The 14312-nt window shown below is 43.1% G+C and overlaps 1 protein-coding gene across 2 annotated transcripts in view; it reads right to left on the reverse strand.

Moving 5' to 3' along the window:
• Positions 1-1961: 1961 nt before the first annotated feature.
• The window catches only part of LOC129816665 (activin receptor type-2A-like), a 61141-nt gene continuing 48790 nt past the window's right edge, over positions 1962-14312 (reverse strand). Inside the window, exons 5-12 of one of the 2 annotated variants that reach the window (XM_055871420.1) lie at positions 13670-13693; positions 9863-10006; positions 9367-9510; positions 8847-8992; positions 8477-8591; positions 8077-8215; positions 7134-7264; positions 1962-5290 (exon numbers count right to left, since the gene is read on the reverse strand). In XM_055871420.1, coding sequence (XP_055727395.1) covers positions 5096-5290; positions 7134-7264; positions 8077-8215; positions 8477-8591; positions 8847-8992; positions 9367-9510; positions 9863-10006; positions 13670-13693 — 1038 coding nt within the window. In that variant the 3' untranslated portion in view covers positions 1962-5095. The remainder of the gene's footprint in view (positions 5291-7133; positions 7265-8076; positions 8216-8476; positions 8592-8846; positions 8993-9366; positions 9511-9862; positions 10007-13669; positions 13694-14312) is intronic. The other variant, XM_055871421.1, reaches the window with a different exon arrangement.

The raw sequence follows: 14312 nt of genomic DNA on the forward strand, positions 1-14312 counted from the left end.
TATTTCATCACATACCCAGTGGGTCAGAAGTTTACATACACTCAATTAGTATTTGGTAGCATTGTCTTTAAATTGTTTAACTTGGGTCAAACGTTTCAGGTAGCCTTCCACAAGCTTCCCACAATAAGTTGGGTGAATTTTGGCCCATTCCTCCTGACAGAGCTGGTGTAACTGAGTCAGGTTTGTAGGCCTCCTTGCTCACACAAACTTTTTCAGTTCTGCCCACAAATTTTCTAAAGGATTGAGGTCAGGGCTTTGTGATGGCCACTCCAACACCTTGACTTTGTTGTCCTTAAGCCATTTTGCCACAACTTTGGTAGTATGCTTGGGGTCATTGTCCATTTGGAAGACCCATTTGCGAAAAAGCTTTAACTTTCTGACTGATGACTTGAGATTTTGCTTCAATATATCCACATAATTTTCTTGCCTCATGATGCCATCTATTTTGTGAAGTGCACCAGTCCCTCCTGCAGCAAAGCACCCCCACAACATGATGCTGCCACCCCCGTGCTTCACGTTTGGGATGGTGTTCTTCGGCTTGCAAGCATCCCCTTTTTTCCTCCAAACATAACAATGGTCATTATGGCCAAACAGTTCTATTTTTGTTTCATCAGACCAGAGGACATTTCTCCAAAAAGTACGATCTTTGTCCCCATGTGCAGTTGCAAACCGTAGTCTGGCTTTTTTATAGCGGTTTTGGAGCAGTGGCTTCTTCCTTACGTTGTAGCCTTTCAGGTTATGTCGATATAGGATTTGTTTTACTGTGGATATAGATAATATTGTACCTGTTTCCTCCAGCATCTTCACAAGGTCCTTTGCTGTTGTTCTGGGAATGATTTGCACTTTTCTCACCAAAGTACGTTCATCTCTTCTTGAGCGGTATGACGACTGCATGGTCCCATGGTGTTTAAACTTGCGTACTATTGTTTGCACAGATGAAAGTGGTACGTTCAGGTGTTTGGAAATTGCTCCCAAGGATGAACCAGACTTGTGGAGGTCTACAATTTTTTCTGAGGTCTTGGCTGATTTCTTTTGATTTCCCATGATGTCAAGCAAAAAGGAACTGAGTTTGAAGGTAGGCCTTGAAATACATCCACAGGTACACCTCCAATTGACTCAAAATGATGTCAATTAGCCTATCAGAAGCTTCTAAAGCCAAGACATAATTTTCTGGAATTTTCCAAGCTGTTTAAAAGGCACAGTCAACTTAGTGTATGTAAACTTCTGACCCACTGGAATTATGATACAGTGAGTTAAGTGAAATAATCTGTCTGTAAACAATTGTTGAAACAATTACTTGTGTCATGCACAAAGTAGATGTCCTAACGACTTGCCAAAACTATAGTTTGTTAACAAGAAATTTGTGGAGTGGTTGAAAAACAAGTTTTAATGACTCCAACCTAAGTCTATGTAAACTTCCGACTTCAACTGTAAATAGTGTATTCCTTACCATCTACTGCATCTTGCCTATGCTGCACGGCCATCGCTCATCCATATATTTATATGTACATATTCTTATTAAACCCTTTACATTTGTGTGTATTAGGTAGTTGTTGTGAATTTGTTAGATTACTTGTTAGATATTACTGTACTGTCGGAACTAGAAGCACAAGCATTTCGCTAAACTCGCATTAACATCTGCTAACCATGTGTATGTGACCAATAAAATTAGATTTGATTTACTGTACTTCAGCACTGCATCAGAGATTCTGCCAGCCGGATAGATGAGGGACTGCATGAAATCGGTCCAATTCTCAAAATCTATATCCTAAATCAGCTGCACAGTTGTGACATTCATTCAAAGCCATACGCATATTCATGGGTTTGCACAGGTGGTGGATAAACATTGGATGAATGTTGTTGCATATTTTTCATTGCTCCCAGGACAGTGCACCTGTGTTTTTCATGCTCAGAACTGACTCCAACCCTGCGGTAGAGAGATTATAAACAGACCGTACACATTGTTCAGAGCAGTCACTATACTTTATTTTAGGGGGAGAAATGGCATAAAATGTCTTCTGTACAATTTTTAACTATCACTTCCAACCAAGCCCTGAAACGGTTTTGTTAAATACTTGCAAAACAAAGGAAAAGATGTCATGTTTATTTCGATAGCAGGATGGCCATTTATGACTACGGGTGAGAAAATCGGCAGGTAACACAAACCTCAGTTACAGTGACACCAATTCTATTGTGATGACGAAAATAATGCGTCACCATAGCATAGAAAATGTAAATTAAAAACTCCATAGCTTGTCAAATCTCATATTCCCACAGCACTGTTAACTACACAAGTCTATGGTCACACCATACAATCTGCCTTCAACACTGATCAATGTTGTGGGAAAGTTGAGTTGACAGCTAGGATGTCTGTCTGATTGGTCTGAGGTAATGAATGAGCCAATCCAGGGAGTCTTTGCTAGCCTATATAATAACAATACTTTTTCCTTTGAAAGAGAAGTGAGCATTGTCTGGGCCTTGACATAAATTAATAAAACCATATTTTTTTACAATACAATTACATATAAAATGAACATTAAATTATTTTTTGGAATATTATTAACATGATAAAGATTGTTTTCTTTTTCACCTTGAGACCATAAAAACAACCTCATGCTAAAATCACTATCTAAAACAACATTCATATGTACATACTGTGCATTTTCCATCCAGTCATCTGCTGTCATAGAGGGGTTTGGCTTATGTTAAGGGGTATACTACAATGTAGGCGACATGCAATGTGTGCCTCCTTAAGAACCTGACGGTGTCATAGAAGTAGCTTGTTTGACATAAACGAAACCTAGAAACCTTCTGAGGCCAGAGGGGGAGTATCTGTTTAGGGAGATAGAGTATCTGCACAGCAGTAGTGTTCCTAAAAAGATATTGTGGAACAAAATACGGATGCAAACAGATTGGATTTGACTTTCCTCTTTAGCGTCAGTGCTAAAGATAATACAAACACAAAGTGTACAATATCAAAATGGCAGCAGTTGCAAATCTGCCTCCCCCTGTTTTTGAAGATTGCTCTTCTGTTGGTTCCCCATGTCTATACTCCTGAATCAGAGTGGCTCTGGTTAGAGAGGAATAGCAAGAGTAGCATAGATGTCAAACAGTCAGAGAATAAGAAACCCTGAGCTACACGGTGTTAGTCCTACAGATGCCGTGACCGCTTTAAATCCATAACTTACATGTTGTTGCACTATTGAGTTGGCATACAGTTCTTGCCAGAGAGGATGTACTGGTTTTAAGTCAGAGAATAAACACAAACAGATGATTACATTGATTTAAATACAAAAGCTACATAGAGTGAAAGTAAGTTGGTGCCATGGCAAAAAGCAACTGTCAGTTCCAACGTTGATTGGATACAGTTAAAACAGCAAAAGCATGGTGTTATTATATCCCTGAACGTCTCTCTTTATGTGGTAGGATATAACAAAATCTGTCTGATGGAGAGAAGCACAGAATTGAGTCACCAGTGTTTTACTACAATAAAACTACTAATAGAACATATTTCTGGTTCGAATCTGAAAGCTACAATTGGCCATTTGAATCTGTTATGTCTTGTCTACAGTAGCACATAGCCAAAGTGGTGGACATGCTGTTAGTGATGGAGAATACAAGATTGAGGGGGAACACGTATCGATTTTTATCATGATGGCTACATTAGCAATGTAGAACACCTGACAAGATCTGAATAACCCGTCTAAATGGACATCTACCTGAAAACCACAGAAGCCGTAAAGACCTCATATATGCACCCCTCGACTAAGTTATCCAAAATAATGGCACGAGAATGAGTCAGAGCCTAAAAGCGGGGGGGGGGGGGGTCGTATAGTAATGTATGCTTCCTGAGACGTATTGAAATACGGTGAATATAGTAGACTACGAACAGAAAATACCACAAACATGGCAGGGAGAATGAGCAATACAGTTACAGTGGATTGTAGACATTTGAGTTTAAAATCAAAAGGGGTTTTCAAACAACCGACACCAGCTCAAAAACAAAACACCAGCTCAAAAACAAAACAAAAAAAAGCATGCGTTTTTAATATTATGTGGACACCGCAAACCTAAAAAGGGAAGTGCTTTAAAATAATATTTTTCCTCAAATATTTTCATATTTTCAGGGATGTTTAAAAAGTTAAAAACATTTTGGTAAAAACAACAATGCTCACAGTCACATTTGAATAGCAGGGGCAACATAGAAAATACACAAAAAAATACACAAACAGAAATGAAGAAGGCAGAAACACTTGTTTGTGAATGGCCATTTTGTTGGCATACTCCATCATTTGAAAAAGCTTCAATACCAAACATGTCATCTGAATGTCAATGTCCTGTAGTGGTTTTAGTGTTACAAAGGAAAACATACTTATTTGTAGGATGTACAACTGAGGTATACCTTGTTGAGAGACTCAAGAGGTTGATGGTTATTTGTATAGAAATGCTGTGAGGCAGGTCTGGATAAATAACCTTGATTACGCTGTTCTCTCTCTCTCTCTCTCTGTACAGCAGCGAAACACAGACATTCAGAAGCTGTTTCTTATTGGCATTACAGTAGTCATTCTGAGAAACACAAACAGCAAATGTGTCTAATAAACCAAGTTGCCCTTTTTTTTATACTGAAATGAAGTTAACTGTGTGTCTCGATTCTTCTTCTCTCCTGTTCCGCCTTTTCTTAGAAAAAAAACTGAAGTCAGTCCAGGAAGTACATTTTCCTTTATTTTACAAAAAAATGGTAATATCAACCAAAAGGTCAACTTTAAAATGACTTTGTCCATTGTCAAGGTGCTGGACAAAAATATTTGTTCATTGAGGGGTCTAGATGATTGATTGTCCCCCCTCCCCACCCCCCATCATGCCCTCCCATTTTAAAGGACCTGGGCATGAGCAAGTCTTTAGGTACACATGTAGCTAAATGCAATAGGAACCAGTTTAAAACTGGATCATTCTCCATGAACCCAGGTCCACTAAATGATTTTGGCGCCACTTTGGGTATAATCCCAGAGTTAGCGACGAACGTTGGAAAGAGTCCTGACCTTCTGCTTAGGGAGGCGAGTCTCTTTGAGATCTGTTCTCCTGTTCATACGCCTAGTCATAGGCTGGATTCTTTGGGGGGGTAGTCCACGTTGGTCACCATGGTGACAACTGTGACGATCTCCTCGGGTGCGGTGACGTTGTTGAGGCGCTGCATCTGCACCATGCGCTCCTCCACGCACCCTGCCGACAGGCGCGCCTCCGCCTCGTGGTCCCAGCACTCCTCGATGGTCTCACACAGCATGGTCAGACCCTGGGAGGGACAGCACACACACACACACACACACACGGTTACCCTCGGCGACAGAAGGGCACAATGACACACATCGAGCGAGGCCCATGGTGCGTCATGGTGGACATAGAGAGACCAGACACCATTAAGTGAACTAATCTACTGTTACAGATCCACAAGAGAGGAAACAGATGTGGTAGGAGACACTGAGAAACTGTGAGGAGGAGGCCACTCAGCAGACATTTCGGACAGAAATGGCCACTATCTTCTTGACTGGGGGGAGGGGAAAAAATTGTAGAAAGATATCATTGTACAATCAATTAGTGTCTGCGTTGGGCTCGTGTTAGGATGGTCTGCAGACAGTAGCAATTCAGACAAACCATCTTAGCTACCCGTAGTCAAGACAAACAGATGAGGTAAGCAGTGCCCTGGGTCATGGTAAAAATGTGCTTAACAAATCACATAATAAGTTGAATGGACTCACTGTGTGCAATAACAGTGTTTAACATGATTTTTGAATGACTCTCTCATCTTTGTACCCCACACAAACAATTATCTGTAAGGTTCCTCAGTCGAGCAGTGAATCTTAAACACAGATTCAACCACAAAGACCAAAGAGGTTTTTCAATTCCTCGCAAAGGGCACCTATTGGTAGATGGGTAAAAATAAAAATGCAGACACTGAATATCCCTTTGAGCATGGTGAAGTTATTACTTACACTTTGGATGGTGTATTAATACACCCAGTCACTACAAAGATACAGTTGTCCTTCCTAACCTAGTTACCGGAGGGGAAGGAAACCGCTCAGGGATTTCACCATGAGGCCCGCAAAACACCAGTCTCAACGTCAACAGTCAAGAGGCGACTCTGGGATGCTGGCCTTCTAGGCAGAGTTGAAAAGAATAAGCCATATCTCAGACTGGCCAATAAAAATAAAATATTAAGATGGGCAAAAGAACACAGACATTGGACAGAGGAACTCTGCCTAGAAGGCCAGCATCTCGGAGTCGCCCCTTCACTGTTGATGTTGAGACTGGTGTTTTGTGGGTACTATTTAATGAAGCTGCCAGTTGAGGACTTGTGAGGCATCTGTTTGTCAAACTAGACACTCTAATGTACTTGTCCTCTTGCTCAGTTGTGCACCGGGGCCTCCCACTCTTTCTATTCTGGTTAGAGCCAGTTTGCGTTGTTCTGTGAAGGGAGTATTACACAGCGTTGTACGAGATCTTCAGGTTCTTGGCAATTTCTTGCATGGAATAGCCTTCATTTCTCAGAACAAGAATAGACTGACGAGTTTCAGGAGAAAGTTCTTTGTTTCTGGCCATTTTGAGCCTGTAATTGGACCCACAAATGCTGATGCTCCAGATATTCAACTAGTCTAAAGTTATTTTTAATCAGCACAACAGTTTTCAGCTGTGCTAACATAATTGCAAAAGGATTTTCTAATCAACTGTTTCTAGCTACAATAGTCATTTACAACATTAACAATGTCTACACTGTATTTCTGATCAATTTGATGTTATTTTAATGAACAAAAAATGTGCTTTTCTTTCAAAAACAAGGACATTTTTAAGTGACCCCAAACTTTTGAACGGTAGTGTATATTAGTGTTTTATTATTCATAAATCTTTGACAAATGTTAGAATTTTTCTTCCACTTTGACAGAGTACTGTGTAGATAGTTGACAATCCCACTTTGTAACACAACAAAGGGGTGTGAATAGTTTCTGAAGGCACTGTCCTCCATCTCCTTACTGTTGCATGACAATGGGTTTTGGTCGTTTGTAGTTTGTGGTAGTCACGGTACTAGCCCTTCAGTCAGGTCACTATGGTTGATTGATTAAGATACATGCTGTAATACTCACAGTGTGTTTCTGCCAGCACTCCCTGAGCGTGGGCCTCAGCTTTTTGTGAACTACAACATCCTGCATGTCCTCCAACGATGGGTGCTGGCCAATCTCCTCCTCAAACGGCAGCATGTACTCATCCACTGGGCCTGAAATAACACACAGCAGACTGTTACCTCAACACCACAGTGATCCATTCCAACAAAGAAAAAACATTCACAAAATGCAATCAATATACCAGTCATTACTTTCAGCTAATAAAATAAAACAGTGGTCTAAACACAATCAGTGATCTCTGAGTTTTTTCCCTAAGGTATTCAGAGCTGATGCTTTGTGTTGTCTAACAACTCTTAACCAGTGGAGGTCTCCCTCTGGGGCGTGGCGGTGTGTTGCTCTGACCAGGCTCTAACCCAGGGTTGACCTCCAGTGATAACCAGAGGTCATGCAGGGCATTCCACATGCTGACCCCCGACACAACAACCCGGGTTAGGCCAGGTCAATACGGCTCCATGGAGCCAGACAGACAGAATCCAGACAGAATTCCCTGGTTAGACACCAGGACTATGATAGTGCAGGAAAGGACACCCCCCCTCCTGGAGAGATACTGTGTATGTTGGCTTCTGCTCCAGCCCTACACCTGATTTCGCTAATCAAAGTTCAGAGTAAAGCTGGAACAATATCCTGCAGTAGGGTAGCTCTCCAGAGATTATGCTAGGAAGACAGGAAGAGAGTTGGCCACTCCTACTCTGCGTGGGCCACACCCTACTCTGCGTGGGCCACACCCTACTCTGCGTGGGCCACACCCTACTCTGCGTGGGCCACACCCTACTCTGCGTGGGCCACACCCTACTCTGCGTGGGCCACACCCTACTCTGCGTGGGCCACACCCTACTCTGCGTGGGCCACACCCTACTCTGCGTGGGCCACTCCTATATGGTCCGTCCAGGGAGTGTGTTCTTACCATCAGCAGCTTTGCAGCGTGCGGCCAGTTCCCACAGCACCAGTCCCAGGGCATACATGTCTATCCTCAGGAACGAGTCCCGCTGGAAGTTGATGGCCCCCTCCAGCACCTCAGGGGCCATGTACCTCCGGGTGCCCACCTGGAATGAACAGACGCACACACACACAGGTTAGAGGTCAGTCTCAATCGGTGGTCCTGCCTGTTTTGGACAATTTACATGCAATTGTGTCAATCTGACATCAGGGAATACAGAGTTCCGCTTGTGCTGAACAGGTTAACAATCTAGATGTTTTTTTTTCTTTGTAATATGAACGTCGAGGTATGCTGACATTTTTACAGTCATTTAGAACATCATGGAGTCTGGACTACACCTTCCACAACCATTCCTCCCATCACTCACCTGTCCATGCGTGTCCCCAGCGGATTTCCCAGCCTCAAACCTCTGGGCCAGGCCAAAGTCAGCGATGCAGGCCGTCAGGTTGGACTTTAGAAGGATATTCTTACTCTTGATGTCCCTGTGGATCACAGCAGAAGAGAAACACACCAATGAGACAACAGACAGCGTGGGAGAGGAAAGATACCCATCATTTAACAGGATGAATGTTGTATACTTTCTGGAAGCAGAAATATATTTTTGGGGGGGGGTAAGTGAAAGAAGGCAGTGGATTGAAAAGAACATCGTAGAATAGGTCTTTAATGGCAGTGTAATGATAGAGGAACACAAACATAGAGATAGGTGACCAGGGAGGATGGGAGAGCAGGGAGCTGACCTGTGGGCGACGGCTGGCTTGTGTCCGTCTTTCAGACCAGGGATGTCTTCATGGAGGTAGGCCAGGCCTCGAGCCGTGGTCTGAGCTATGTGGCACAGCTCGCTCCACGACAACACGTTGGCCTTCAGATAGTCTGTCAACGATCCCTGGAAATGGAGGCAGAGGCAGACAACCAGTTAACAGCACCTAGCAAATGTGGCTCACCTTGAAGTCAACATGCCACCATACCATCTGACATAATGCCAGCTGATTGTTCTACCTCTAACCACTAGAGGGCAGATATATTCAACACAGATAAAGACCATTCTAGTGTTTTCTGAACAATAGGAAGAAACAGCTCTATCTAAGATTGTCTTGTTAATAAATACTGGACCAGTGTTGCTACATAGACTTGCATTTTCACAAAGACGGTTGATGTCTTGGGATAATTTTTTTATTCTAGCATGACAACGTTGAATGAGTTGTGATTTAATTTGCTTTGTTTGTGCTGTGATCCTCTGACCAGCAGGGGGGGCTGTACCTTCTCGTGGTAGGCTGTGATCAGCCACAGCTCTATGTCCATGTTGTTACCCCTCTTCTCTGCTCCCAGGAAGTGGAGCAGGTTCTCATGCCTCATCCCGCTTAGGTTGTAGATCTCATACTCGTTCTGCCATGACTGCTTGTCCTGAGGACGCCAAACACACAGAAAACTATTCAAGATGTACAATATCAACTAAGAATGGGTTTTGGATTCCTATTAGACATGAAAACAAAAAAACAAAAAAATAATTGTTATTTAAAAATAGTATAATAATGTATGTTCTGTCATGTCAGTTGGTGCTCAGTGGTCAATCAAGGCCACTGTGGGCTTAGTGATTGGCCTCTAAAGTAAGGGGCTGGTCAGCCCAGGAGGATTACCTAGGGCCTGGAGCTTTAAGACTGATGACGCTCTCTTCTCCCTTCCAAAGAAGCAGGGAAAGCCTCCACACAGCCCTCTGTCCTGCTACTAGTGGTAGTTAGTGGTTACATTACTGTACCTGAATGGGGAATATTTTGACAGCCACGTAATCGTTGAGCAACTGAGCCTTCCACACGCAGCCGAAGCGCCCCCTGGCTTTGATCTCAATTAACTGCAGTGGCTTCTGTCCCAGGATGGGGGAGGGAGGCATGGGCCCCGGGTCCTGCAGAGGAGAAGAGAAAGAAACACACACACACATCAAACTCACTGTTTGTTACACAGAGACCAAGCATTAAATGGGACTGCAGTACATTGAAGTAGGATCCAAAATGGCTTCCATGTTGCAGGGCCAATGGTTGGGCTAGGGGGAAAAGAGAAACTTTTAACCAGCTGCTGGGCTGGGTGCTATGAAGCTTTGACAGAAGGGGCTTATGGGGGCTAGGGAAGTGATGAGCATGTTAAACTTAAATCACAAACCCTCGTCTCCTCTTTGGACTACTGGATGAGGCCTGACCTACTTACCATAGAGGAGCATGGAGGGACTGACTGACTGCTGCAGCACACCTGATCTGGAAGGATATCTATACCCGATTTACATTATAGGCATTCTGTTCTTTCCGGCTCGGCTTGGCCCAGTAGTTTTAAAAGGATATTCAAATCCAGGTGCTACAATAACCCCTTTGAAATAGGTGGGTTGATTGTTTAACTTGAGGTAAAGCAATGGGACTAGAGTTCCTGGTCTGGAACTAAGAGTTTACATTGCCAACTCTGAGCCATTATATAAAGTACCAGTCAAGTACCAGTCAAAGTACCAGTCAGTTTAGACACACCTACTCATTCAAATGTTTGTTCTTTATTTTTACTATTTCTACATTGTAAAATAATAGTGGCGACATCATAACTATTAAATAACACATATGGAATCATGTAGTAACCAAAAAAGTTTTAAGTTTTAAACAAATCAAAAATGATTTGATAGCTTCTTCAAAGTAGCCACCCTTTGCCTTGATGACAGCTTGCACACTCTTGGCATTCTCTCAACCAGCTTCATGAGGTAGACACCTGGAATGCATTTTAATTAACAGGTGTGCCTTGTTAAAAGTTAATTTGTGGAATTTCTTTCCTCCTTAATGTGTTTGAGCCAACCAGTTGTGTTGTGACAATGTATGGGTGGTATACAGAAGGTAGCCCTATTTGGTAAAAGACCAAGTCCATATTATGGCAAGAACAGTTCAAATAAGCAAAGATAAATGGCAGTCCATCATTACTTAAGACATGAAGGTCAGTCAATACAGAACATTTCAATAACTTTTTAAGTTTCTTCAAGTGCAGTCGCAAGAACCATCAAGCGCTTTGATGAAACTGGCTCTCATGATGACCGCCACAGGAAAGAAAGACCCAGAGTTACCTAAGTTCATTAGAGTTACCAGCCTCAGAAATTGCAGTCCAAATAAATGCTTCACAGAGTTCAAGTAACAGACACATCTCAACATCAACTGTTCAGAGACTGTGTGAATCGGGCCTTCATTGTCGAATTGCTGCAAAGAAACCCCTACTAAAGGACACCAATAAGAAGAGACTTGCTTGGTCCAAGAAACACGAGCAATGGCCATTAGACCGGTGGAAATCTGTCATTTGGTCTGTTGAGACCAAATTTTAGATTTTTGGTTCCAACCACCGTGTCTTTGTGAGACGCAGAGTTGGTGAACAGATGATCTCTGCATATGTGTGGTTCCCACCGTGAAGCATGGAGGAGGAGGTGTGATGCTGCTTTGCTGGTGACATGATTTATTTGTTTATGATTTATTTAGAATTCAAGGCACACTTAACCAGCATGGCTAGCACAGCATTCTGCAGTGATACGCCATCCCATCTGGTTTTCACTTCGTGGGACTATCATTTGTTTTCAACTGGACAATAAGCCAACACACCTTCAGGCTGTGTAAGGGCTATTTGACCAAGTCAGGAGAGTGATGGAGTGCTGCATCAGGTGACCTGGCCTCCACAATCACCCGACCTCAACCCAATTGAGATAGTTAGTTGGACCGCAGAGTGAAGGAAAAGCAGCCAACAAGTGCTCAGCATATGTGGGAACTCCTTTAAGACTGTATGAAAAGCATTCAGGGTGAAGCACGTTGAGAGAATGCCTAGAGTGTGCAAAGCTGTCATCAAGACAAAGGGTGGCTACTTTGAAGAATCTCAAATCTCAAATATATTGTGATTTGTTTAAAACTTTTTTGGTTACTACATGATTCCCTTTTTGTGTTATTTAATAGTTATGATGTCGTCACTATTATTCTACAATGTAGAAAATAGTAAAAATAAAGAAAAACCCTTGAATGAGTAGGTGTGTCCAAACTTTTGACTGGTACTGTAGGTACGGCTCTGATCTGCACTGGAGCCATGTAAAGGCATATGCTCTGCTCTAACTATAGATCATGTTTTATAGGCACATCCATCATGTCCATCATAGCTCCAGACAGTAATAAAAACAGACCTTTGCCTCGATACCATCAAGGAAGAGAACTACAAAGGCAGGATGATGATGATGATGACAGACTGATTAAGAGGTGTTCTGGTCGCCGTGCTGACGGACCATGGCCATTCTGTGTCTACAGACTGTTACAGGTCTATACAGATGTCGGAACTTCATTTAAACCAATTTGCTACGGCAGGAAAATATTTCTGCAGCAACAGGGAATGTGAATTATTATTTGGATTATAATTCATGGACATTTTTGTAGGGGTTGATACATTTTTCTTTACGTCAAATCAAGTCTGAAATTTCAAAAGCGGAAATTACAAACTTTTGAAGCGTTTTTAAAACTCAAATACACTACAAGTTTGCGTTTGCGTTTGCGCAAGTTTGCGTTTGCTTCAATGAGGGCCACTATTGGTCCTCTAATGGTTTAGTTGAATAGCAGGGAAGGCTAGCCTCTTTAATGTCAGAAAATGTTTCTCTTTCCCCATAGGTTGTACACATAATGGCCTGCATGCGTAGAGCCACAACAGGAAGGGAAGAAAGAATAGACTGATTAATGACGGCAAAGGAAGAACAGGAAGGAGGGAGTGGGAATGAGTGAAGAGGGAAACCAAGTGAAAGAGGGCAGCATATAGGGCAGGATATATAGCCTGGGCCTAAAGCCTGCAGTCCAGACCTAACCGCAGCCACACCCTGCACCTCTAGCTGTCTTCACAGTGTTCAAGGTCATGTTTACGTTGCCATTCTCTCAAGTGATCAATCATAGCGCAGGCACTCGTAAAAATGAAAACAATGTCATTTTTATGGTCCAGCTGTCCCTGTAGGCTAGGACCGGGCTGAGAGGCCTAACATTTATCACCTGTGTGACACATTCTTTTGTCTTCAACAGGAGAATCAATATTGATGTTTGCAAGCTACTGAGAACGGTTATCCTTGTACTGACTTAGCTATACTGCAAACCAGCAGGCGGTGGGTTGCTTCTGTTTCAAATGGTTATTATATTTAAGTAGCCTATAACTGTTGGTGTGAGTGTGTGTGTGTGTGTGGTTAGCCACCATTCTCCCACCCCACATTGATATAAGACACCATATTGATCATTTCACCATCATGTTCTTTGGCTGCATTCATAGCATGCTCAGACTCTTGCATTCCAACCAATAAGGCAACGGTCCATGCACTTCCCTCCTGCTGCTGAATCCCAAACAGGACAGTGGATTTAGCGTATATCCGTGCACATCAAAAAATTAAAATAACAGTGAGCAGTTTCAAACTCAAATAGACATGAATGGTGCATCTGAAGTGGTGGGAGTCTCAAGCTTGAGGGATATGATAAATCATATTCACAAGAGATGCAGAAGCTGAACAGATCGTAACCAACTGCTGAATGAGAGAGACTTCTCTTACCTCTATCATAATATGAAAGGCGTGCTAGTTAAGGAAAGAGGTGTAAAGAAAACAACATTTCCAGCATGAGAGACAAAACAAATGACAGCTGAGCTGATGACCTATGGCCAGAGGATATTTTAACACCACTCCTGACCTAGGATCAGGGACACCATGGGTCTGTCCTGAGAGTCTTCAACGGACCTCAACAACAAGAATGGGCCATTGTTACAAAGCAACATCTGGAAGGAATAACCAGTCAACTTTGAGTTCCCCTGCTCACCTGCAGCCACGTTTTCAAGTCACGACAACATCTGACAGTCTTTTAGGCTATCCTGTCCTGCCCTGCCCTGCTCTGTCCTGCTCTGCCCTGTCCTTCCCTGCTCTGCCCTGTCCTTCCCTGCTCTGCCCTGTCCTTCCCTGTCCTGCCCTGCTCTGCCCTGTCCTGTCCTGCTCTGCCCTGTCCTTCCCTGCTCTGCCCTGCCCTGTCCTGCTCTGCCCTGTCCTTCCCTGCTCTGCCCTGTCCTTCCCTGCTCTGCCCTGTCCTGTCCTGCTCTGCCCTGTCCTGCTCTACTCTGCCCTGTCCTTCCCTGCTCTGCCCTGTCCTGTCCTGCTCTACTCTGCCATGTCCTTCCCTGCTCTGCCCTGTCCTGCTCTACTCTGC

This window comes from Salvelinus fontinalis, chromosome 19 (assembly GCF_029448725.1).
Source record: "Salvelinus fontinalis isolate EN_2023a chromosome 19, ASM2944872v1, whole genome shotgun sequence".
Taxonomy (NCBI): Eukaryota; Metazoa; Chordata; class Actinopteri; order Salmoniformes; family Salmonidae; genus Salvelinus; species Salvelinus fontinalis.